Raw genomic sequence first — 26,035 nt, 5'->3', positions numbered from 1 at the left:
CAATAAAGATTGGAGCTCATCTTTCATCCAGAATGAGTTTTTTCTGCACTGGTGTTTGGTCTTTTGCTCCATATGCATATGTAAGTATGAATGTGTGTGTGTAAGTATGTAATTGTGAGAATGTATGCAAGTTAGGTCACACTGCTTGAATGGAGATGTATAAATATGTATGCATGAAGGGTTGGGGATTTAGCTCAGCGGTAGAGCGCTTGCCTAGCGAGCGCAAGGCCCTGGGTTCGGTTCCCAGCTCCTAAAAAAAGAAAAAAGAAAAAAAATATGTATGCATGAGTCTACATATGAATTTATGCAAGTTTATCCATTTTTATTTGTATAAAAGTTTTTCTTTCTGCAAATGTGACCAAGTCTTGCCCCCGTTTACACTCTTCCCACTCAGAAAACCACAAGAAAGAAGTGTCTGGACTCCCTTCCCACCTCCCAGAAGTTTGATCTTCTTGTCTGTATCAAGTGCTAGGATTACAGGGGGGTAACACTGCACTTAGCTTTTCTCTCTTAACTCTTACCAAAACTGTAGACATGATGGTGCTCTTTCTGTAATACAAGCTTTGGTTGGGCTGTATTAAATGTTAGTCACATAGAGGACCAGATCCTAAGACAAAGATTCCAAAGACTCCAGCAGCAGGGGTTGGACCAGACTGAGACATCTACACAAACTTCAGGGATGGAAGGCTGTGAGAGGGGCAGAGCTTAGGGATAGGAGTGTTTATATAAGACCTGTTGGCTTTCGGATTGCTGGGGGTTACCAAGCAGTGAAGTTTATACATAGAGAGGTACTTGAGCAATTGACTGTTAACCCAAGACTGTAGGCTGGTGAGATGGCTCAGCAGGTTAAGGTGTGTCATACATTACAACTGCTGTGCTGAAACACTTGACACAAGCAAGCTGAGGAGGAAAGGGCTTATTCGGCTTAAGCTTCCAAATCATTGTTCATTATCAAAGGACATCAGGACAGGAACTTAAGTAGGGCAGGAGCCTGGAGGCAGGAGCTGATGCAGAGCCCATGGAGGAGTGCTGCTTACTGGCTTACTCCTTATGGCTTGCTCAGCCTGCGTTCTTATAGAACCCAGAACCACTAGCCCAGGAGCGCCACCACCCACAATAGGCTTGGCCCCTCTCTGCCAACCACTAATTAAGAAAATGCCCCACAAGCTTACCTACACCCTTCCTCCCTCCCTCCCTCCCTCCCTCCCTCCCTCCCTCCCTCCCTCCCTCCCTCCCTCCCTCTCCCTCTCTCTCTCTCTCTTTCCTTCTCTCTATCTATCTATCTATCTATCTATCTATCTATCTATCTATCTATCTATCCACTTTTCTATCTATAATCCATTTGGTTTTAGACAAGGCTTTTTGTTACTGGAACTTACTCTATAGACCAGGTTGGTCTTGAACTTATAGAGATTCACCTGCCCTTGCCTTCCAAGTACTGGGATTAAAGGCAAGCACCAATACCACCCTGTGTGGAAGTCTTTTTCTCAGTTGATGGTCCTTTTTCTTTGATGACTCTAGCCATGTCAGGTTGACATAAAGTAGCCAGCACAAAGTGTGTGTCGCCAAGCCTGATGAGTTCCATCTCCCAAATCTATATAAACACGGAAGGAGAAAACCTACTCCTATAAGTTGTTAACCAACCTCCAACACACATACTGTAACATGCATCCAACAATGTGCACTCACAATAAACAGATTCATAAATACATAAATGCAAAAATTATTTCCAACCAGCTTCTTTGCAATTAAGTTGAAGCTATCTGGGGCTGGAGAGACGGCTCAGTGGCTGAGAGCAGTGGCTGCTCTTCCAGAGGATTTGGGTTTGGTCCCCAAAACCAACATGGGGTTCACAACCATCTGTGACTCTGGGTGCGCAACTCCCTCTTTTGGCCTCCAAGGGAACTGAACACACATGGTGCACTGACCCAAAGGCTGGTAAAACAGTCACACACAGTCATACAATGTAAAACATTACACTGGGGCTGGAGAGATGGCTCAGTGGTTAAGAGTGGTGACTGCTTTTCCAGAGGTTGAGTTCCATTCCCTAGCTCTCTTATACCCATCTCTGGGACTCCAGGCTTCTCTTAACCACACCCATCGCACTTGATCTTTCTGACGTGTTTCCTGACACTGACTTGGTGAGCCCCAAGGTTTGTATGTCCCAGGACTCTACAGATGTTCTCTATGGTTGCACCTACTGGTCAGCTCTTCCCAGCCTATCATAGGTGGACAGGCACGGATGGCAGTGTGTAGACAGGGACAGATGGCAGTGTGCTGGTACAGCTGCAGACCAAAGACATGCTCACCCTTCTTGGTGATGATGCTGTACGGCTTATCCATACAGGCCTTAGCCCCAAAGCACTCACTTCAGTTATCCGAGTTCCAGATGGTCTCTGCTGTCTTTTGCTCTCTTCCTCCTGAGGTCCTCCACTTCTCACTTGCCTTCAAGACAGCACAGTGCTTTGTGTCAACTCCGGGCCAGAGTCATCTGAGAGTTGAGAATCTCGATTGAGAAAATGCCTCCATAAGATTGGCTTTTAGGCAGACCTGTAGGGCATTTTCCCCTTTTTTCTAGACAGGTTTTCTTTCTGTAGCCCACTCTGTAGACCAGGCTGGCCTTGAACTCAGAGATCCACCTACCTATGCGTCCAAAGTGCTGGAATTAAAGGCATGAACCACAACTGCCTGCCAGGCATTTTCTTTTTTTTTTTTGGTTCTTTTTTTCGGAGCTGGGGACCGAACCCAGGGCCTTGCGCTTCCTAGGTAAGCGCTCTACCACTGAGCTAAATCCCCAGCCCGCCAGGCATTTTCTTAATTAGTGATTGACCGGGAGGGCCCAGACCACTGTGGGTGGTGCTAGCCTTGGGCTGTGCTATAACAACACTAAGAACACAGGCTGAGTAAGCCACCAAGAACAAGCCAGTAAGCAGCACTCCTTCACGGGTTCTGCATCAGCTCCTCAGCTCCTGCCTCTAGCTTCGTGCCCTGCTTGAGTTTCCGACTTAGCTTCTCTCAGTAGATTGTGATTCAGGATTTGTAAGTCACATAAGCCTTTCCTTCCCAAGCTGCTTTTACTTTCCGTGCTTCACTCAAACAATAGTGACACTAGGACAGACGTTGGTTCCAGACTAAATCCACGATCTAGAGTCAACCTTGCCTTCCTTGTTTTTCTCAGCTACTTGGCCACAGTGAAGTACAAACGACTAACACAGCATCCCGTTGTTCTGAGAAAACGTCGCAGGATCATGGAATCCTCCCATCCTGAGCTGTGTAGTCGGACACACCTTTAATTCCAGACGTGGATTTCCATGAGTTCAAGAATAGCCTGGTCTACATAGTGAGTTCTAGGACAGGCAGGACTATGTAGAGAGAGTTTCTCCAAAGTAACTTAAAGCAAATAAAACAAGACAATGCAACCCCCCAAACCCAAGTACCCGAGGAAGAAGCCACTGTTCATGCTCCATTTCACAGACAGGACTAAAACAGACAAGTCAGAGTAGGCACCTACACTTGCAGTCTAGAAAATCAAGAGAGATCTATCCCTACACAGCCCAGCCGGTCTTCACTGGAGGCTGGCTTGTGTACCACAGAGTCTGCATGCCCTTTTCTGAGCTGCTAAGCTTGAGGGGTGTCCCAGCCACAACAGAAAATGAGTCCATTAAGTGTATGCACGACAGTGTTCCAGCTTGTCCGTCCTTCCTTCCTTCCTCCCTCCCTCCCTTCCTTCCCTCCCTCCTTTCTTTCTTTCTTTTTTCCTTCCTTCCTCCTTCCTTTTACTGGGCATGTGTGTACACACTGACACATGTGGCACAGTGTGCACGTGGAGGTGAATGGACAACTTGACAGAGTCCTCTCCATCACGTGGGTTCTGGAGCCTGATCTCCTGTTTGCCCAGCTCCTTGGCAGGCACCATTACCTGTTGAGCCATCTTGCTGGCCTCTTTGATCCTTTTTAAATAGTCTCATGAAGTTCAGCCTGGCTTCCAATCTATTATACAGTTGAGGACAGCCTTGAACTTCTTTTTTTTTTTTTTAAATGTTTATTTTATGTTTATGAGTACACTGTAGCTGTCTTCAGACACACCAGAAGAGGGCATCAGATCCCATTACAGATAGTCGTGAGCCACCATGTAGTGGCTGGGAATTGAACTCAGGACCTCTGGAAGAGCAGTTGGTGCTCTTAACCACTGAGCCATCTCTCCAGCCCCAGCCTTGAACTTCTGATCTTTTTCCTCTAAGTGACAGGATTACAAACGAAGTTCACGTGGTGCTGGGGATCTAATCCAAGGCCTTGAACATTGTGGGTAACCTACCAACTTGGCTACGTTCCCAGCCCCCCGCAGTTTGCACATGTGGAAAAAATGGGAATAGTGAGGTTATTTATTTGTAATCACTCTGTGAATAAGCCAGGGAAGGTGTATTCTGTGTCAGGTGGGGCCTAACATTGAATACCCCCCTCCCCAATCCATTAAGAAAGAGCCACACGGATAAGAAACTGTTGACATACGGCCACATGCGTGTAGGCTGAGCACACAGCATCTACTCTCAAGTGCCAAGAATACAGGAGCAGTGAGGTCTGTTTCCACTGGGGAAGGTCATGGTTCCAAGGGCAAGGACCCTAGGTCCTTATGGGCTCCTAACCCTCTGGGATATGAGTCCCCATTAAATGCTTTTTAAAAAATGTCATCTCAGTCATGGTGTTTGGTCACAGTAATAGGAAAGTAAGACATCTGGGATACTAAGAATAGGTGAAAGAACTCAGTGGTGCGGAACAACTGCCAGTCCTGTGGCTTTCCTCCTAGGCCCCTGCAGTCAGCCGGGCCCTGACCTTTGCTTGGCAGCAGGCCCTGGAGAGGAGGGCGGGGCTGGTTGCTAAGGTTTCAGGTGGTGAGGATCCGGAAGCAGGAAGCAGTGTGAGTTCCCAGGACCTACCTGGCTTCGGGGAGAGGGTGCCACTAGAGGCAGGTGGGGGCACGAGAAGCAGCCTTGCTAGGGAGAGAGGAGGTAAGGAGATGGTGGGTGGGTTGGGGCTGCCCAGGTCAGGGTCAGTGTGGGGGCTAAAGGTCTAGGGGAAGGAGGGGAGACAAGCAGGTCTGGGGAGGAGGTGGGGGAGAAAGGAATGGGGGAAGGGAGAGGTTGCTGGGTCTGGAGTAGAGGGAATGGGGGGACAGGAAGAGGCTGGAGGGCTTACTGTGCAGAAGGCTGAGGAAAACAGGAGGGGTGAGGGGTCCTCTCAGGGTGGGGCCGGACTGTATGGCCTGAGAGAGGCCTGGACTGAGGTGGCCCTTTGGGGGCTGGGGCAGGTAGCTGAGATGGGACTTTCTGCTGATGAAGTGAAGCAGGAGTTCCAGGCCACCGTGGAGGAAGTACTGGGAAGGCTGAGGAGCCAGCAGCTGTTCCAGTCTGAATGGGACATCGCTGCCTTCGTGGTCTTTCTCACATTCGTGGGTGAGTGCGGCTCCTGATCCAAGGCCCTGCCCTGGTGTTGGGGCGGGGCCCACATCTGGATGCCTCTGTCTGGTCTCCAGGCACTGTGGTGTTGTTGTTGTTCCTGGTTGTTGTTCACTGCTGCTGTTGCTGCTGCTGCACCTCCCCCAGGCCCCGGAAGGTGAGCCCCGGGAAGGTGAGCCTGGGAAGATGAACCTAGGAAGGGGAGGGTACCCCTCGGAGAGGAGAGTTCCCATTGGAAGGGACGGGCAGGGCAGGGTCTTATGAGAGGGTTGAGGCAGAGCTCTGGTGTGTTGCTGTGTTGCCTACCGGGGCTCTTTTGTTTCTCTTGCAGGAAAAGCCCAAGGGTGTGGATAACTTGGCCCTGGAACCTTAACGCTAGCTTGCCCTTGGCATGGGTCCTGCTGGATGACAGTAACAGAGTCAATGTTTGCCAAAGCCTGAGTCTGGGTTCTGTTCTAACCCTGCCAGGGGCACTGTGGTGGCTCACCACGATGCACCTGTGCTTCCCTCGCTTTTACACTCCGAGCTTCCACTACCCCACGGGGCCACCCTGCAGCCTGGGCACAGACTGTGATACCAGCGTTCAAGAGGCTGAGGCAGAAGGATTATAAACTCCCTCAAAGACCTTGACATAGTATTAGAGTTGGGAAGATGAGGCCATGGGACAGGAGACTATGGATCACCAGGGACCTTCGACGAAGCCTCCACTAGGTAGGGAGACAGACAGACAACAGGGCTCCAGTCTAGATCTGATTTTTATTTCTTAGAGGTGGGTTGGGGGGTCAAAGAACAAATGGTCCCAGTACTGCATCCTATTTACAGGGAGGCTTCTTCCCCCAGCCCGGGCCCACTTCCCCCCTTCACCTTACAGCTGAGTTCTAACTTCCCATCTCTCGCTCTCCAATGGGTGGGAGAGAGGAGAGGCCTGGGCTTGGTCCCACCCTTAGTGCAAAGGTTCCCAGAGTATTCAGGAAGGCAGGTTTAGGAGCATGGCCACACCTCAGCTCACCTTCTTGACTGCCCCCTCAACCAAAAAACCAAGCCAGCTCCCCTTTCTCCAGGTGTAGCTCACATTCACTTCCATCAGCTTCACAGGGTAGCGAGGAGACTGGGGGGTGTCTGACAGTGACAGGTACCTTAGGGGTATGTGTTGGGGGGAGGGACTACAAGTCAGGGCTACCCCCCTGGGACGAGGATTCAGGCAGGGGCTTGCTCAGAAGGGCCTGGAGCTCCAGTAGCTGGAAAACACAGAGATCTGTGGAGGGTGGGGATCTGGTCAACGACAGGTTCGGTAGGAGGGCCAAGGGGATGCTATCCCCACTAGAAGCTAAGTGAGATGCTGAGGTTACAGGAGGGGACTGTGTCTGAGAACTGTTGCCAGGTGATTGGTATGTATGACATACTGAGCTTTACAACTTGGGAGCACTTAGGAAGTGAGGAGTCCCCGGAACGGCCCTGCTCCCCTGCCCCACATGCCCTGGACACACCTTATCCTTGAGCTGCTGGCAGAGCTGCAGTGAGACGGTGAAGTACACTAGGGCATCGTTGAGCCAGGGGATCACACATTCTACCTTGTGTACGTGGCTCACTTCGAGGCGCTGGGAGCCCCATTCACTGAGGGAGGATAAGAGGTGGATCCCTGAGTGTAGGCCTGGACCCAGACCCCAAGAGCAGGGGCTCTAGCACCCCTTCCTCTGTACTTACAACATTGCCCCTGGGCTGTGGAGCACTGCACCTCCGGCGGGGCGGAAGTTCTAGGCAGAAGCAGTGGAGTCCGTGAGGTCTAGGTGGAGGGTCCTCAGTGGTGCTGGGGTGGGGGCGGGCGGGGAGGCGGGGAGGACTTTACCTTGGTGGAGGTGGGCTGCAGAGTGTGCAGCTGGTACACAGTGAGGCACAGCTTGTTGAGGTTGATGTAGACATTGACCAGCAGGTCAGAGGGTAGGGTGGGGGCAAACATCCGCTGGAGGAGGCAGGAGGGATTAGGCTCTCTCCAACTTTAGGCTGCACTGCTACATGGGATGGAAGTCCAGGGGAGGGGAGTAGCCCAGTCCTATCCCCAGGTGCTTTTCCATAGGCTGGGGTGCCAGGGGCTCCCCATAATCTCTATGTGCTGGCTGCTAGGTTGGAAGCCACCGATTGTAAACTGGGTTAACGTACTGGGGGTAGGATGTAGGCCAAGAACACAACCCAAAAATCTGCCCTGGCTGGACCTCTCAGTACAGACTTCTTTCTTGGGGTAGGGGCTGTGTGAGGTACTGACCGTGAGGCCGCTGGCGGCAATCTCTGGCAGGGTGAGGGTGGCTGGGGTAGTGAGCCGGTTTCTGGCTCTCGTCAGTTGCAGCATAACGGCATCCATGAGCTGGGAAGGGGCAGATGGCCACTGCTACTTGGGTAGTAGCAGTTGTGGTCCCCCATGTCCCAGCCCCTAGCATCAACAAGCAACATCTGTAGCTTCTGTTCTTGCCAGGTGACCACGGTTCCTGGGTCTAAACTCTGCAACCCAGCAGATGCTGTGATCTAGGCCATAGGCTAATATATACGGCCAGACCTGTGAGTAATGACTAGGGAAGGAGCAGCTTCTCGAGAAGCCTGGGGACACAGAGCTGGCAGTGTTCAGGGTAAGGATGCTAAGACGGGAAGAGTACCTTGAGGACTTCCGCTCCTGTCTTGAACTGGTAGCTCTCATCCCGGTTTGCCAGGAGATAAATAGCTTGGCTCACGTGGTTCCTGGCATCCTGAATCTGGAAACAGCCCCCATCACCCACATAACCAAAGTCTGTCAGTTCTAGGGAAGCCACATTTCTGGGTCTTCAGCCTGATCCCAGAACGTGGGGCCCCACTGGAGAGGCTGACGTCCCAAGAGGAGGTGGTGCCATCTGTGGTCTTGATAGCCTCCAAAGCTGGAGTGTTTGAACCTGGGTGGCCAGGTCCTGGACAATCATGGCAGCCAAGGCTCTTGGCCCTATATAGTCACTGCTCAAAAGATAAGCCCTAGTACACCCATAAGGCAGTAAGTGTGCAGAGCTCAAGGGAGGAAACAAGGGTGCCCTGGGAGAAGCAAGGAGGGGAGACCTGTGAACCAGCTTCAGGTGATGTGTGCACATGTCTATGGGTAGGTAGCAGGCTTGTGCATGACTGAAGGTACATGGGAAGCCCCTGTTGAGTGACATTCAAAGGGACCTTCAGCTGTCCTCACATGGCCAAAGTCACAATGTGGAGCAGGCTCTGGTGTCCCAAGGCACCTCCACCCCAATTCTGCCACGTTTGCTGTGGTCACAAAGTCCTAGACTTCTCCAGGGAGGCCTTAGCTGGGGCCTGAGCCCAGGTTGGGCAGTGGAACGTACCTGCTGTAGCTTCCACTGCTTGTCTTCCCGGAAGGCGAAGTGCAACAACTGGTTGTTCCGAGGCATCTTCAAGTTCACATCCTATGAGCCACCAATGCAGCAGACAGGTGGCTGAGGCCCCAGGCACCTCAGCCAACCGGTTGGGAGATAAACAGGAATGTCAAGAAACAGGCACTCAGATCCAGGAAGAACCACAAAGCAGTGAGAGAGGTAAGCTGAGACAGGGGAGTGGTGTAGACTGAACCATGGAGAGGGACCCCACCCCCACCCCTGCGCCCCATGTCTTAGCTCAGAGGGTGGCCGGTTCAACTCTGATGTGGGGCCAGCCTGCCTAGGCTTCCAGTGTTGGTATTTCACAGGGTCCGGATGCCAGGCCAAACCGAGTGTAAAGCCACCCGTTTCTTGTCCCTCCCTGAATCTATAAGCCTAGCTCACGTTACAGATATACAAGGAAGCAGGTTAGGGAAGACAAGGCTCATACCCAGGGTCACACAGCTAGCTGGTGGCAGAGCTGAGATAAGCCATAAGCAGGACTGTTGGGGGACAGGGCCCTGGGGGACTCACCGCTTGGCTGAGGGCATCCCCTTGCAGAGTCAGCACCCCTTTCACCTGGTCTGTGCTGTAACACACAGGAGTCAGAGGGGTGCCTGCTACTGCTTCCTCCCGGTGCAGGCTGCCCCACAGTGCCATGGGCCTTTCCTCCCCGAAGGTGTACATCCCCTTCCAAAGGTGCCTGCCCAACCCAGCTCACCCACAGCTGCCCAGGATGAAGTTCTCCTGCTTGGCAGGACCCTCGGTGCTGGGGCCGGGGAGAGTGAAGCGAAGAGAGGCCTCCTGTGGAAGACAGGGCAGTTAAAATAACTCACCTCAGTCTGGCCAGTGTTCCATTCCAAGGCCAGATTAGCCCGGGAAGGGACAAGGTGGGCAGGCCTAATCTGGCTCCTCTGTGTTTTCCCTACCAAGCCTCCAGGATTCTGTGGGTTCAGACCTGTTCATTCCAGTCCTGAGTGTATCAGAGCAGCCAGGTGGGAACACAGAACAGAGTCACAGTACCTAGCTAACTGGAGTGCTGTGATATGTATTGGGAACAGAGTCACAGAATCACGCAGTCAGTCATCGTAACACGCTTTCTCCTACGTCACTGTCCTAGGCGTTTTGTGAGATACGTTTATTTCCACAACAGCTTCGTGAGCCTGGTTAGTGTAAGGAAACAGACTCAGAAATCCGGGGAATTTGGCTGAGATCACTTCAGAGTTCAGATTATCAGTTTTTGTTTTGAGACTTCTGTTTGAGACAGTGTTATGCTGGCTTCTAACCTATGAACCTCTAGCACTCTTTGGAGTGCTGAAATCACAAGCTTTCACCACCACCCTGCTTGCTCGCAGGTGAAATGTCATTTTCAAAGATCGTCCATACTCAAGACCTGGTCTAAGACCTTGCTGCGCACACACACTGCTTGTGTAATCACACGCCACCAAGCCTGCGTCTGGACTGTACTCTCAGAAGTGGTTATCTGAACTGGCTACGCTCAGCAGTTGCCGTTGCGCGAATCGCCGACCCGGTGGATAGGAAGGACCGCAGGCCGGGCGGGACCGGCCGGTGAGTTACCTTAAGGATGTCCTGTAGCTGTCTCAGCACGGCGTGCACCTCAGCGTGCAGCAACCAGCGAAACTCCTCCTCCTGCGGACAGCGCGGCGTCAAACCTATCGGGTCCCCGCCGCCCCGTTGGCCGCCCGCCGTCGCCCCCCGCCCGCCGTCGCCCCCCGCCCGCGCCCCACCAGTACTGCCCGCTCCGCGGCGCTCGCAGCCATCGCGGTCGCCATCGTCCGGGCCGAGCGCTGTCTCTGAGTCAGGAGCTCAGCGCGCAGCGCCCGCCCCCTTCCCTCCTCCTCCTGTGACCGATTCCAAACCGGCACAAACTCCGCCTCCAAGCCGGCCACGCCTCAAACCAAGGGCTGCAGCTTCCAGTCCTGGCTGGTGGGTGGCTGGGCCGACAGGCCACGCTTCGCCTTCTATCCGCCCGCCTTAACTCATTCTTCAGCAGGGGCGGGGCGCTTTGACCACCAACCTAGCTTTACTGCGCACTGATTGGTTGGCGGAGCCGCCCATCACCAAGTTACCTTGTCTTTTACAGATCTGCCGGGTTGCACTGGGAAACAATCAGCTGGGTTGGCTCCTACCTAGATCCTAAAGCATTTGGGCACAGCTATGGTACCAAGAAATGTTTTATTTATTTTTTTCTTGCAGTAGCTTTGTTAATTGCACAAAATCATGTTTTGTTTTTGCCATTTAAACATTATCACACAATCCTATTCTGAAAGACAAATGTTCATTAAAAACAAAGTGAAAATAAAAATTCACAACCTTAATCACCTAGATTTGTCATTTAAAGGAAAAGAGGGAGTAGGGGCTTTCTTACAAGCATTTTCACAATGTCACATTTTCTCCATAAAAGGAAAGGATTTCAAAATGAAAGGTGAAATAGCTTAAACAGAAATAGTCATAAAAAGGAACTTTACAGAATTGTCAACAATATTAAGACAACATTGACTAACCGGTTTCCTTACAGCATCTTCCCCACCCCCAACCCCCAGGACCAAGCTAGGCCGTGTCCAGACAGAAGCTGTTCAGCATCCCAGTGACTGAGCAATTGTGCTGAATCCCACAAGCATTCCCTGCTCCAGGCCCATGTCCTGAGATCCTCATCCCAGGTGGAGAAGTCGAATCGTGGCTTTGGAAATCCAAACTCATGAGGAGGAAGGCTTCCTCAGGTGATTCCTCTCATGTGACATTCTAAGCCTCTCTGGTCCCCTCTTCAAGGAGAAACGCTAGGGCCTGGCAGAGCACTGGATCCACCTCTGAGTAGTAGTTAGGTTAGAACAAGGCCCCAGTTCAAGACTGTCCCAACAAACCCAGGACTTGGAACCACTGATACTGGCAGAAGTGAGGTTCCTCATCAAAATCGGATGGGACAGAAATATTATCTCCATGGAAGGAAAAGGGGAGGAGGGGCATGCAGGGGACCTGTGTAGAGCAGGCTTAACAGGTAGCCCAGCTCAAGAGACTGCCATAACGGAAACAGGAAGGAGCTACCCCCACACTCCACTGCTTAAGACCCCTTCCCATGGGCTGGAATGCAAATCCAAATAAAACCTCCTGCGGAACAGGCTCCGGTCACAGAGACAACAAACAGCCAGGGAGCTGAAGCCTGTGGACTCTGCTCCCCCTGAAGGTGTCTATGTGGTCATGCCGGTCTTTCTTCAGTTCAGAGACATTCTGGGAGCTGCTGCATAATGGTAGTGTCTACAAGAAATCGTCCTCAGCTGGAGGTCCACAGAGCCTCCTCAGGGAATCTGCTGGTTCATGATGGCTGAGGGGCCTCTCCTTTCAGGGGTCCAATGGGGGCCAGGGGCCCTCTGCTGGTCTGTCCTGGGAAACTTGAGAGAAGGCTTCCTGTGCTCCCTGCCAATTCTAGTCCCTCTAGTCTCTTGACTAGAAGGGGGCCGAGATAAAACAAGCTTGCAAGAACAGCCAGGCAGCAGTTTCTAGGCAGCTTCTATCCTGGGTGGGTGGGTGTGTGTGTGTGTGTGTGTGTGTGTGTGTGTGTGTGTGTCTGTGTGTCTGTGTGACAGAGACAGAGACCACAGTGTGTGTGACAGAGACAGAGACCACAAGAGAAACAGAGAGAGAATACACAGCCTCCTGTTCCAGGGCCAATCAGTGCCCAGCTCAAGAGCTTCTTCACAAGCCACCTGTGGAGATAGATCCTCTCATCCCTGGCCAGAACCTCAGGGAGGGAGGAAGAGTGCTGCTGTGTACTGTGCTGATGCAAGTCTCAAAGTCTGTATAAAAGGAAATGGAGACAGGTGACTGGTCCAGAGCTAAGTCCCAGAACCCTGACCCCACACTGGGAAGGGAGGTCAGAGGGAAGATGGGAGGGTAGATGGGCAGGCAAGGCTTAGTGTATGTAGGCTCGGTACACGGCAGACATGTCATTGTCAGACTGGTCCAGTGCCTTGGCTCTTTTGTATACCTGGAAAAAAAAAAAGGTAGAGGTTGGTTTCTAGCTACAGAGGAGCTACAGTGGAGGAGCCCTGATTCCTGGAGGCATTTCCAGATGCTTCTAGCCTGGTGCTTAGCAGGCAGGCCCTGGAGCTTGAGTTATGTGGGTATGAATGCTGGCTTGATGTGGGGCAAATGCTTCTGCCACAGCCCCACAGTGAAGAAGGAACAGTCACAACCCTCATGGCTTTATTGAGAGGATTACATTTACTCAGCGAAGTGCTCAGTGCTGTTAGGAGTCATGGTGGCAGCCCTCGATGCAGCTTTCTGAGGATGTTTTATTATCCCCAGGATCACTGTGCCCTACTTTCTTAAAAATGGTTGGCACCTCCCAGCCAGCTTTCCAAAGGCTCCTTTGAGCTCCTCACCAAGACAGCAGCTGGGCCCTTTGATGTACCAGCTACCTGTTTTATTTTTTATTTATTTATTTATTTATTTTTCAGAGCTGGGGACCGAACCCAGGGCCTTGCATGTGCTAGGCAAGTGCTCTACCACTGAGCTAAATCCCCAACCCCCTGTTTTATTAACCTTAGAGCCTACATACACTACTTTATTAACTTTTGTTTTATTCAGTTTTAAATTCACTATTTCCTGTGTCCGTTTGCCTCCTGCATGTTTGTCTGTGCACTACCATCTGGCTGCCTGGTGTTCTCAGAGGTCAGAAGAGCAAAGGGTTTGGATCTCTGGAACTAGACTTACAGATGGGTGAGGTGTGAGTTGCCACGGGAGTGCTGGAATTTGAACCTGGGCCCTTGAGAAAAGCAGCTGGTTCTCTTAAATCCTGAGCCATCAGCCTCAGTGTTTGGGTTTTGTTGTTGAGACAGGGCTTTCCTTACAGCCTACAATGATCTTACGCGTGTTCTCCCTTTTACCTTTTCACTATGTAGCCCTGGCTCTCCTGGAGCTCAACACATCATTCTTGGCTCATTTATGGCTATTGTTTAAAAGAAAGGGTCTCACCACTTTGTAGCCCTGGCTGGTTCATTTTGTAGATGAGGGTAGCCTCTGATCAGACTACACCTGCCTCCTGAGTGTTGGGATTAAAAGTGCCATTGATTTTTATGTGTATGGGTGTTTTGCCTGTGTCTATGCACACTCTTAGCTTAGCCTCCTCGAAACTGAATTTATTAACACTTTACAATCTTTACTTGTTTAAAAGCTTCAAGCTTGGGCTGGAGAGATGGCTCAGCGGTTAAGAGCACCTACCAAGACTGCCTAGCAAGCACAAGGCCCTGGGTTTGGTCTCCAAAAAAAAAAAAAAAAAAAAAAAAAAGAGCACCCGACTGCTCTTCCAGAAGTCCTGAGTTCAAATCCAGCAACCACATGGTTTCGGTAGTGAGATCTGATGTTCTCTTCTGGTGTCTGAAGACAGCTACAGTGTACCCACACACATGAAATAAGTAAGTAAATCTTTTAAAAGAAAAAAAAAAAAGCTTCAAGCTTATTTTGTGTTTCCTTCCATTAGAATGTAAGTGAAGTGAAGCTGGGAGGAGCTGCTTGTACACCAGCATGTTCCAGAGCCTAGAGAGGGTCTAGCAATAGAAGCCATGCCTAGTCACTGCATGAAAGCTTGAAAAGAATCAAAGCCACTGTGAGAAAGGCAACAGGACACTCAGTTTTGCTGAGGAGATATGCAGCTGAACAGTAAGCAGAGCCACTATGAAGGAGACCACACACAGCTCGGGTAGATCTGTTAACACACAATGAAGGCTGAGGAGCTTTCTAGACTGAACACCAAAAACACCATCAAAGGCTGGAATGTGATAAAATTATTTCTTTTTTTCGTTTTTTGAGACAAGGTTTCTCTGTGTAGCCTTGGCTGTCCTCGAACTCACAGAGATCTGCCTGCTTCTGAGTGCTTGGATTAAAGCTACACACCACTGCCATCCGGACTGGTAAGAAACCCAGTCTGCCAGATGAAAGGAATCATGGCAGGAAATCTAATTTTTAACAAGAAAAGAAAGGTGTAAAGGGCTACCTACAGAACCAGCTGAGAAACTACAGTTATAAATGCGTATGTGACAAAGTGAGTAAGGTGGTTGTGCTTGTTTTATGCTTTGGGTACAGGATAAAATCTGAGGAGGCCATCAAGTTAGTTAAGGGTATCTACTGAATTCTGACAACCATGACAGAGAAACAAAGTACTGTCAAAAAACCAATAAAATACAAATAAAAATGAAATTCTAACACACACACACACGCGCGCTCGACCACCCTTAGAGAAGATTAAAAAGGAACAGATAAAAAGACAGGGACTGACAGAAAGAATTGTTAAAAGGGCAGCTCCAAATCCAATTGTTTTTCAATACAGGGGCGACAGACTGGTGGAGCAAGCAGCTGCTTGTCTCCAGGGTCTTGCACAGTGCAGAGCCTGAACTCACATGGTGCAGGGATTTCACAGTCCAGGTTCCATTGTGAACTGAACTGAAGCTCTCTCTGCTTCCAATGTACGCTGCAGAGCCCGGGCAGGTGCACCTTGAGTCTATCACAAAGCTCTCCCAGCACAAACCCTGCAAAGATCCTTCAAACCCACATCTAAGATGGGTTGTATGAGAAGCTCCCAAGAGTCATGGTTAGAAATTAAATGGGGGATGTAGAGGTGGCTCTTCTACAGGGCCCGCATGAAGTAGTTCATGCGCACACATTCACACAGACATATACATAATTAAAAGGAAATCTTTTTTTTTTTTAAAGTGTTTTTAAAAAGGAAGAAATTAAATGGAAATTAAAATTCTGGCTACTTAGAAGACTGGTGGGAGAGAATATGTGAGCACAGGCAGGAAAAGGTGCTAGGACAAGACAGACTCCTTTTCCAAAAGGAGCTCATGTGATGCAACACACTCTGTTATGTGCAATGTTGTGACCGGAACAAGCACGCTAACTGGTAAGAAGATACTGAAGATGGATAGAATGCAAGCCCCAACCATAGGCTGTGCAAACATGACTTGGCAGCCAGGTATGCTGAAATATTAGCACTGTGGATGTTAAGGCAGGAGGACTGTGGACGTGAGGCTAGCCTGGGCTACCTAATGAGATCCAAGGCAGTCTGAGCCGTGAAATGAACCCTGTAGGAGAAGGGCGGAACTGGAGGAGAGTAACAGTCACAGCTGGAATCGTATGTTGTTCATTAATTAAACACCACCAATCAGCCACTGCGCAAACTCACATCCTGTGAGTTTTGAATTTTTCTTTTTGGTGGCATTAGGATTGAACCCAGGGTCTTGTGCATGCCAAGCAATTACTCTATCAAGATATGCCACCTCCAGCCCTCCTTTCTGATCTTCGTTTGGGATAGACTTTCACTAAATTGTGCAAGCTGGCCTGGAGCCTTCTACTTCCGCTTTAGTTAGCTAGGGCTACGGGTATGTGTGACCATACTTGGCTAGAAAAAGTTGAGCAATCCTCAGATCAAAGAAGAAATCACAAGAAAATAATAATAAAAAACTACTGTGGTTGAGAAGGAAATGAGCTCTCATGCTCACGTCATAGGTAGGTCTAGAACTGCTGAGTGTAGGGCTCCTCTATCACGGACTAGACAGAAAAAGAATTCAGATCCTTACTTAAAGACAGAACTGTGCAATTCTATACACGACGTTCCTTCCTTTCTTGGCTCAATATAGTGAAATAAAATATGAAAATTTAAGAATTAGGTGTGGGTTTGCACACCTGTAACCCCAGTGCCCAGGAGGTTGATCAGAAGGGTTCACAAGACCTTGTTCTCAATAAAGTGGGAAGAAAAGCTGAGAAAGCAAGATGAAAATAACAACTAAATTCAAGGATCTAGGGCCTGGGCCATGTGCTATCAAGTTACCTCATTGGCTGCAGCTGCCATGGGAGTGGGGTGGTTGACTGCATCACCCAGGGCAATGGCCAGGCGGAGATCCTTCTGAATGTATTTCAGGTAGAAGTCAGGTTTAAAGTTTCCTTGTAGGATATCTGAGAAGGGAAAGCCGTTCATCAGAAATTTCAAGATCTACGTGAAACCTGCCTGCAGAGCATCAGGCTCAGCTCCAGATTCCCAAAGGGCACTGCCCTGTTCTTCCCCGTATCCAAGACTGAGGCCCCACTCTGGGGCCTCAAATACCATTTTCACTGTGTGTGTCTCTCTCTCTCTGGGCCTCTTCTGACCTGGGCAAGGACTGACTGGAAAGAGGGTTCTTTAAACACAATGAACCATGAAAGGGCTCTCTTTCCTGGATGGTCTGACCCAGCTGCTCTGCTCTAATGAAAATAAAACTGCAAGAAGAGAGGTCAAAGGTGACTTACTTTGGCACTTCTGGTCCAGAAAGATGCTGGCCAATTGTCCCTGATTGAGGATGTCCAAGAGTGTCTGCTGTGACTGGCCTGTCACTTGGGCCAGCGTCAGCCCCTCAGCAATGGTGGCCATGAAGCTCCCTTGGACCATGTTCACAATCAGCATCATCTTGGCTGCATTGCCAACTTCACCTGCTCAGGGCAAAGACCATGTTCCAAGACTTCCACAGGCAGGTTATCTCTACCTGCCCTCACCCACGAACTCTCAGAACCTCTTTCATCTGTCCTAGACAGGACTGGTTCTTTCTCCTCCCAGGTACTAATTGTGCCTGGCAAAACAAGCCTTCTTTTAGGAAGCCTGGTGGGAAGGCTATGTGGGACAGACACTGTCACTAATGTAGCTGCCCTACCCCAAGCCTTCAGGCCCAACATGGCCAGAGAGATTGTGTAGGTATTTTACCTAAAAAGAAGGACGTCTTCCCCATTGCCTGGAAGCAGCTGCTGCAGTCCTCATACAAGCCCCTGTCTCCGGCCGCTAAGATCACCAACATCCCATCATTGGACAGTTGCTGATTCCCTGAGACTGGGGCTTCCAGAAAGCGCCCCCCTCTGGATACAATCACCTGCAAGGAAAGCCATAGTTTCTGATTGATCTTGCTTCTCCAAGTATGGAGGAAGGACTTCTGTGGGGGTCATGGTGTCTCATCATAGAATATGTTAGCATTTTGCTATCAAAAGTCCCAAAGCCAACACATGTACTAAAGCCTACTACTGCAGTAGGTCAGACAGGCTATCCTTATACAGAAGTTGAGTCACAAAAGTAAGGGAAGTGTTGTCTCTATCTTCTTTCCCAGTGTTCTGATTCTCAGAAACCAAGGGGCAAACATGGCCATACAGATGCCTGGGCTGAACTCCTGCCCTCTGGACCCTGCCCATCCCTGAATTCAGCCACCCTCAGAATACAAGTGGGCCCATAAGATTGGGAAGAGGACACTATGCTAGACTCAACTGTAGACAGCTGTTTAAGCCCAAAGGCCACACTGGCAGTCTGGAGGCGTCTCACTGTAGGAGGGCTGACAGCATGGGACCTCCTGTCTACTAGCCTGCAGTGACCTTCCATGGCCGTTCCAACCAGCTGAGGTTCTGAAGGGGGACAGTCAAGAGACTGTCCCAAGGCTCCCGACGTCCGCTCTGGCTTTGGCTCTAGTGTAACCAAACTGCCCGTACTTGGGTGTGGTCAGCCTGGGTCTTGGGCTCCCACTGAAAAGATGATCCAGAGCCAGCCTACATAAGGCTGCTACCTGGGCCAGCTCGGTGACTGTATCGGCATCCACCGTTGACATGTCCACATAGCACTTCCCGGGGCGGATTCCTTGCAGCACACCGCTGGGGCCCAGCACCAGCTGTGGGGACACAATGAAGAAGCAATAGCCCAGGCTTGCAGTTAAGTGCTCAGTTGTCCCTGTAGAACACAATCTGTTGGTTTTTTGGAGTTCACTTCCTGATCAGAAGTTAACTATTAAAAATGAAAAGGAAAGAGGCCACTAAATATGTATGGGAGAGAAAAGTAATTTCAGGAAGAGGCATCTCTGTGAGTTCCAGGCCAATGAGGGCTACATATGAGATTTCATATTAAAAAAACGAAGACAAAGCTAGGCTGTGGCGGTGCATGCCTTTAAGCATGGCACTCAGTACTCTGGTGGATCGAGGCCAGCCTGGTCTATAGACTAACTTCCATGGCAGCCAAGGCTACACAGAGAAACCCTGTAGTCAAAAACCAAAATCTAAAACAAAACCCAAACAAACCAACCCCCAAACAAAGTTCTCGCAGACTGTTCCCTTTATCTTTGTGTTCTCGTCCCGTGGTCCAGAAGACAGAACTTCAGTACTTATCTTGGGGGCTTCTTTGGACTAGATCACTCAGTTTAAACAGGCTAACTACTATACTTAAATTCGTAACACATGCAAATTCAGCAGCAGCTAAAATCGGAGTTGGCCCTTGGACAAAAGAAAGGCACACTAAGCTACAACTAATTCAGCTCGGTGGGACACCTGGAGCAGTTCAGAAAAATGTTTACACAGACTTCAAGAACCCTAGAAATTCCTTCTTTGGATTAAAGGAAGTCTGTCTTCAACTCTGACATGTTTCCCAAAAGGAGTTGGCCCACAGATGGGATATCCCCCCACATGCAGACACTCACTCGGTGTGCAGGGGAGAAGGGGAGGAGGCCAGCCAGCTCTCTTGGCTACGACCTGAGATGCAGAGGGAAGGGGGATCCTTACGTCCTTGGCTGCCTTTGGATCCGACACACAGGCAAAAGTGATGTCACAAGTGGAAACAACTTCAGCGGGGGTTCTTCCTAGACGGGCCCCCTCCTGGATGAACAAATCACACTGCAAAAGTCACAGATCCTAACGTGAGCTGCATGCAATGCACAACATACATGCCGGACAGGCCAGAGATGTGCAGGCCCCTGGCTGGTCTCCCAAGGTGGAGGCTGAGGCTGAGGCTGAAGCCCTGGGAGACAAGAGCTGGAGGACCAACCCCTTGACGTAAGAGGACAGAGATGTTTACAGACTGTCCTGTTTCTACGGATGAACATGGTAACTAACTAAAATGATATGGTATTTCACACAAGGCCAGTGAGTATCTGCTGAAGCCTGGAATTTGAAAAGCAGGATGCGAACAGTGACTATGTCCAGCTCCTCGGTGCTAGTAATACTGTGGCAAAACCAGTCCAGTGACCTGAGCTGAGGGCACAGGCAGAGGAAGCAGGGTGGGGCTGCGTGGTCCCTTTCTTTTGGCCACTATTCCCTCTTGGGAGAGCTGGTTCTAAATCCTACAGCCAGGTTAAGACTTATGCAGGGACTCAAAATCCTAACTTCTTTTTTTCTAAAATGAAAACCATCCAGAGTATCCTATAAAACAGGTCACTGGTACTTTAGTGTACTCCCTCCTGGAAGATACTGAGAGAATCACAGTAATTTGAGCACAAGCTTTTGTTTTGTTTTTTTAAATTTTTTGGTGGTGGTGGTGGTGGTGGTGGTGGTGGTGGTGGTGGTGGTGGTGGTGGTGGTGGTGGTGGTGGATTACTTTAATCCCAAAATGTGGGAGGCAGAGGTAGGCAGATCTCTGAGTTTGTGACCAATCTACAGAGTGATTTCTAGGACAGGCAGGGATACAAAGAGAAACTGTGTTGGGAAAAAGATGTTTATCTTTTTTTGCTTTGTATAAGTATTTTCCCCGCATGCGTATATGTACCACATACGTGTCTGGTGCCCTTGGTGTTCGGAATGTGTTGGATTCCCTGGAACAGGAGGTAGATGTCTGTAGGCCATTATGTGGGTTTGGGAACCGCAACTGGAAGTGGATCCTCTGCAAGGCCCTTAACTGCTGAGCCATCTCCCCAGAGCCCCAAGAATGTTTTTATAAAATTTCATTAACCATGTTGTGTGCACACCTCTGAGTGTACACATGTGAAACACAGGAATAATGTTGGAGAACCTTCTACGTGGGCTCTGAGATTGGTGGACAGACAATTCTTGTGTTGGGAGAGTTATTATCCAATAACCATAGAACTATAAAGATGGCTCATTGGTAAGAGCACTTGCTTTTCCAAAAGGCTTTACTCCCAGCACCCACATGGCAGCTCACAACTCTGTACCTCCAGTTCCAGAGGACCTAACACACTCTTCTGACCTCCACGGGCACCGAGCATGCACACAGTATACAGATACACATTTGAGCAAAACATTCATACACACAAAATATGAAATAAAAATAAATCCTGAAGGCCAACTGTAGTACTGCATACCTTTAATCCTATCTAGCAGTTGGGAGGCAGAAGTCAATCTCTGTGAGTTCAAGGACAGCCTAGTCTATATGTGAGCTCTAGCCACAGCCAGGGCTATCTATCGAGACCCTGTCTCTAAAACAAAACTGAAAATACAAAAAACACTTTTTGAAAAAGTTATTCCTGTACTTTATGTGTATGAATTGTCTGTCTCCATGCACACCAGAAGCGGGCATCAGATCCCATTACAAATGGCTATGAGCCACCGCGGAGGCACTGGGAATCCAACTCAGGCATCTCTCTAGCCCCCATATTCACCTTCTGCGTTAGTGAATTTTGATTGCTTATAGATGGTCTTGCGACTTTCCTGAAGATACTTCTCTGATCAGTCTTTGCTATTTCTCCCTGGCTTATAAAGAGCTACCTTTGCTGGAGTTGTCTAGTTAGCTTCGGGGACTTAAGAGTTCAGTGGCAGCCATCTTGGAGTAAAGTGTTAGGTTGTGTTTCTAGGCTAAGTGAGAGAGTTCTCACTGTGTGTCTAATCTTTTGATACTTTTTTTTTTTAAAGATTTTTAAAATTATTTGTGTGCATTCATGTTTATAGGTGTATATATGTGTGGACTCTTGTGTACATGCATGTGGAGGCCAGAGATAAACATCTACTATCTTCCTAAGTTTGGCCTCAATTTAATTAAAAAATAACTGTAAATGCCCAGCTTTCAAGTGGATACCAGGGGATTTGAACTTAGAACCTCAGTGCACAGCAAGTTGGTAAGACTAGCCATATTCCCAATCCGATTCTATCTTAGAGAGAAACAGCTCTACTTAGTACATTTGCTACACAGAACAGTGAGCATGGCAGCAACTTGACCCACTTGCCTCCTCCCCTTTAAAGATTTATATATTTTATGGATATGAATGTTTGCCTGAAAATAGGTATGTACACCGTATATGTACCCGGTACCCTCAAAGGCCAGAAGGGCATGAACTAGAGTTATAACGGCTATGAGCCTCCATCAGAGTGCTGAGAACTGAACCCTAGTTGTCTATAAGCACTATTAACTACTGAGTTATCTCTCCAGCCTACCAGGTACCCTTAAAAAAAAAAAAAAAAAAATCTGTTTTTGGCAATGTCTAATTCTGTAGCTCAGTTAGCCTTTAACTTGCTAGGTAGATCAGGCTGGCTTTGACTTCTACCTAATACATGAGCCATCAAAATTCCATTTTACTCTCTTTCCCGAGAATTCAATCCATGTTCTTTATTATTCCAGGAGCACTGCAGAGCATTCTATTTTGTTGTCATTTTGATAGGGAGTCATTGTATCTACCATACAGTCTGGCCTCAAGAGCCCCTCTTACCTCAGCCTCCTGAGCAGCTGGGACTATAGGCATATGCTAGTGTACCTGGCTAGAGGACTACTCCAACACTTTTTCTTGCTTTTGCAATTATTTACTCAATGAGTGATATGTGTCTGTGAATATGTGGGCCAGAGGTTAGAGGACAAATTGCAGAGGGGAAGTTGTGTCCCTTCTTTCACAATATGGTGATCAAATTCAGGAGTTAGGTGGTTAGATTTGGTGGCAAGTACTTTTACCTACTGTACTATCTCCCTGGTCCAGAAGATCATTTTTATTTATTTTTAAAGTGTGTGTGTGTGTGTGTGTGTGTGTGTGTGTGTTGTGTGTTGAACCATGTTTTGTTTTTTTAAATAAAAGTCTCTCTACACAGTCCTGGCTGTCGTATAACTTGTTCTGTAGACCAGGCTGGCCTCAAACTCATAGAGATCCATCTGCCTCTGTCTCCCAAGTATTGGGATTAAAGATGTACCAGTGCCATCATGGCAGGCTTGTTTGTATTTCTGAGAAAAGGTCTCACTGTGGCTTAGACTTCCTATATAATCTAGGCTCCTAGAATGCCTCGCACTCCTCTTGCCTCAACCTCCTAAGTGCTGGAATACAGACACATCTCACCATGTCTGCCTACACAATATCCTACATATCTTCTTGCCTGGACAAAGCTCAGTTCTTGTTTTACTGGGTGCAGAATGTTGGATGGAGACAGATATCTACCACACCCTCAGTTACTCCACTCTCTAAGGCCTGACAAACCTCACCCTTGATACTTACTTTCTCTGCAGTCCGGTTCCAGACAGTCACTGTGTGACCCATTTTTAGCAAGTTGGAGACGATGCCACTTCCCATTAAGCCAAGGCCCAAAAATCCTATCCTGAAAGAGACAGGGGTTGATTGGTCCAGGCAAAGGCAAGCATAAGTGACTTTTTAAAAGATGGTGTTGTCATCCAATCCAGAGGTGTTTCGTATTAGGACAATGGTTAACCACTGAGCCGTACTCTTTGGCACAGCACTGTCCCTCTTCCTTTCCTGGACAGTCAGTAAGGGTCCCTAAATGCATATGGCCAAGTCTAAATCTTTAAACACCAGAGACCAAAGCATGGCTCATGGCAAGTCTTCCAATCGTGCGCCCCCCCTTGCTGCTCTGATAAAGCATCCGAGCTTCTCCTTCTACTCCAGTGACAGAGCACTGAGCTACAGCTCTTGAATGGCTTCTTGATCAGCACCCCTCTGCGGATCAAGACCACCACAACTTGTGCCAAAATGCATAAGACACAGAGACAAAGAGTTGAGAGTCAGGCAACCTCCACAATGCAGGTGCTAGGATTCATATGCTCCACCCTTCCCTGGCACCCAGGCTCTCACACTCAGCCTGTCTACATCTTCCAAAACATTGTTCCCAATGCCGTCTCTGCGGCTGACATGCACACAACAGATTTTGCCTACCTTTAACTTCCTCTATGTACTCCTTCCTGCAACTGGAGAACTTGGTGGGGCTGGCTTGCTACTCCTTGTTATCTTTATATACTTGTACAGAGATCTACATCTTGTCTAAAAGTCTTTAGTTCTTGTACATTGTGAATATGTATAAGTCAGAAGATAACTTTGAATGTCATTCCTCAGACATTACCACCTTTCTTTGGATACAAAGTTCTCACTGGCCTGAAACTTGCTAAGCAGGTGAAGCTGGTTGGCCAGTGAGTCCCAGTGATCTACCCGTCTGTCCCCGGCACTGATACTGGAGGTATGTACCACCATGCCTGACTTTTTCATGTGAGTATTGGGAACTGAATTTAGGTCCTCAATCTTGTGCTTTACCAGCTGGGCCAGTCTCCCTGGACCTTGTTTTAGAAATTGAGACACAGTCTCACTTTGTAGACCAGTGTGGCCAGCTCTGTAGCTCAGTAACCTGAACTAACAGCAATGTTCCTACATCAGGCTTCTGAGTGTGAGGGTCTAGAGTGAAGCATTACACCCAATTGGTTCTTACATCTCTCTATCTCTTCTTATACAGTGCAATAGTTAAATAATGCCTTCTTTTTTCTATCAGAAATTCCACTATTTTTTGTTTTCTATTTGGGTTCTCTTTCGGCTTTCTGCAGAATTCCCATGAAAACTCTGTGCAGCTCTCCTTCCCTTTGGTTTTTGGAAATCCCATTTGCAGGCACCCTTGGAAAATGAGTCCTTTACTTGGAGGCTTACACTTGCAGGAATACCGAGCACTCAACACTCTCTGTCCTAGCACATATGACATCTGAATCAAACACCACCTTCCTCAACAAAATAGGGTTCCCTCAACACTAGGATTCATGCTTAGACTTCTGCCATCCATAGCTTTCCGGTGTAGTGCAATTCCCCAAGGAAGGCCTGTCGGGACAGGGAAATTTTCTTTCCTTTTGTGTTTTGGAAAACCCAATAGATCTATGAATCAAGTGTCTAGATTTCCAACATGACAAGAGACAGTCCAGTAGTCTCTGTGTCTCTGTGGATTAATGTGGGTCAGTTGCTTTGTGGTTGACTTCAAACTCATGTTAAGAAAGAGTTCGGTGCCTCGAGAGGCAGTCAGGATCTTGGGTCCTTAGTCCTGTGCTGATCTTGATTTTAAAACAAATACAATCCTTTCTAAGGGATATCTGCCTTCCATGCCTGGCCCTCACCTTTTTGTTTTGAGACATGGTTGTGCTAAGTAAGTAGCCCATGTTAGCCTAGAACTCCTAATCCTTCTCTGTCCCAGTGTCTCAAGTGCTGGGATCACAGGTGTGCACGACCATTTCTGGACTCCACCTCCCCTCTGATTAGCTCCTATCTTCTGCATCCTGCAGAAGTTTGAGAAGTTTGAGAGGAGTTTGAGAAGAACCTGTCTAACTAAGGATTTCAATGGTTTGAACTGTCAAAAGATATACTGAGTTTAGTCTGTGAGAGAACTGTATGGAAGGTACAAACTAGAATTCATACTTGTTATATTATATTGTTCACAACATAGTCTCTTAGTGAAGACATCTTTTTTACCAAATGACTTGACTCAACGGGTTCACAGCGAAGCAGCAAAGGCAAGTAAGTTTGTGGAAGGTTTGGAACCCATAGTCTTGGCAAGGTGGGAAGTAGCTGGCAGGTACATGGGGAAGGCTGGGAGGTGACAACAGACAGGTAAGGCAAGACCAAGGGCTTATTCCAAAAACCTTCACGTCTCTCTCCATGGCTAATCTTAGGAGCTCCCATCATGGGCCTACTGAGCCACATTTCCAAGAATAGTTCTAGACTAGCAGTATTGGCAAGGGCAGTTCTGCTACTTTCAAGGACATGAATTCTAAGGCTACGCTTTCTATCAACTGAGAAGGTCGATCTCAGGCTTGAAGTACTACTTAACAAGACATCTTTCCCGGGGCTCAGAGAATTTCAGAAGCAGCTGTCAGACTTACTACTGTACAGCCAAGTCCTTAGCCTATTCCCAAGGGAGGGCCCTGGGGAGATGGCAACTTCCACCTCTGAGTAGTCAAACTGTCCCCAGATTAGCATCAGTGGCTTGGACATGGCTCTCAAGGACTTTCTTGGTGCCACCTCCCCAGCTCTAACAGAATCCAGAGCCTCCAGAAGGCCCCTCATCCAAGGTCTTACTTTTTGTCTGTGGGGGTAATGCTGCCATTCACAGCTGTGCTGTCTGCTGCCTGGATGGAGGTGGAGCCAGTCTCCTAGGGGTAGAGAACACAGATAACCACTCACCATCTGCCCACGATGAGGCCACAGGTGAAATAAAGACCTCAAGGCAGGGAGCCTA

The 26,035-nt window shown here is 48.8% G+C and overlaps 3 protein-coding genes across 6 annotated transcripts in view; 1 reads left to right on the top strand and 2 right to left on the bottom strand.

The window, feature by feature from the left end:
* Positions 1 to 4,884: 4,884 nt before the first annotated feature.
* Positions 4,885 to 5,888, top strand: Smim22 (small integral membrane protein 22). Of its 3 annotated transcripts, none has more exon segments than NM_001443867.1 (4): positions 4,885 to 4,915; positions 5,306 to 5,450; positions 5,531 to 5,625; positions 5,785 to 5,888. In NM_001443867.1, coding segments are annotated over 3 exon segments (273 nt in total). In that variant the 5' UTR covers positions 4,885 to 4,915; positions 5,306 to 5,314; the 3' UTR covers positions 5,827 to 5,888.
* Positions 5,889 to 6,190: 302 nt separating this feature from the next.
* On the bottom strand, positions 6,191 to 10,836 carry Rogdi (rogdi atypical leucine zipper). 2 transcript variants are annotated; one of them, XM_087570130.1, is made up of 11 exons: positions 10,708 to 10,836; positions 10,406 to 10,477; positions 9,549 to 9,631; positions 9,362 to 9,416; positions 8,798 to 8,878; positions 8,099 to 8,194; positions 7,714 to 7,812; positions 7,300 to 7,413; positions 7,158 to 7,207; positions 6,941 to 7,067; positions 6,191 to 6,708 (listed from the first exon to the last, which is right to left on the bottom strand). In XM_087570130.1, exons 5-11 carry the CDS (start codon positions 8,861 to 8,863, stop codon positions 6,667 to 6,669), a joined length of 594 nt encoding a protein of 197 aa, XP_087426256.1. In that variant the 5' UTR covers positions 8,864 to 8,878; positions 9,362 to 9,416; positions 9,549 to 9,631; positions 10,406 to 10,477; positions 10,708 to 10,836; the 3' UTR covers positions 6,191 to 6,666.
* Positions 10,837 to 11,004: 168 nt separating this feature from the next.
* Glyr1 (glyoxylate reductase 1 homolog) overlaps positions 11,005 to 26,035 on the bottom strand; it is a 35,470-nt gene continuing 20,439 nt past the window's right edge. Inside the window, 8 exon segments of the mRNA NM_001007800.3 lie at positions 11,005 to 12,830; positions 16,671 to 16,795; positions 17,126 to 17,305; positions 17,574 to 17,736; positions 18,415 to 18,516; positions 19,397 to 19,507; positions 23,035 to 23,134; positions 25,876 to 25,949. Coding sequence (NP_001007801.1) covers positions 12,756 to 12,830; positions 16,671 to 16,795; positions 17,126 to 17,305; positions 17,574 to 17,736; positions 18,415 to 18,516; positions 19,397 to 19,507; positions 23,035 to 23,134; positions 25,876 to 25,949 — 930 coding nt within the window. The 3' untranslated portion in view covers positions 11,005 to 12,755.

Source organism: Rattus norvegicus, chromosome 10, assembly GCF_021556685.1.
Source record: "Rattus norvegicus strain SHRSP/BbbUtx chromosome 10, alternate assembly SHRSP_T2T, whole genome shotgun sequence".
NCBI classification, from domain to species: Eukaryota; Metazoa; Chordata; class Mammalia; order Rodentia; family Muridae; genus Rattus; species Rattus norvegicus.
Note: the sequence above shows the minus strand (reverse complement) of the source record. Positions and strands in the feature narration are given on the sequence as shown.

Coding starts and splice junctions, on each gene's coding strand:
- Rogdi (XM_087570130.1), bottom strand. CDS start 8,863: ATGCCTCGGAACAACCAGTTGTTGCACTTCGCCTTCCGGGAAGACAAG. Junction 7,414..7,713: donor TTGCCGCCAGCGGCCTCACG/GTCAGTACCTCA, acceptor TGCCTCCTCCAG/CGGATGTTTGCCCCCACCCT. Junction 6,709..6,940: donor GCCAGCAGCTCAAGGATAAG/GTGTGTCCAGGG, acceptor CACCCTCCACAG/ATCTCTGTGTTTTCCAGCTA.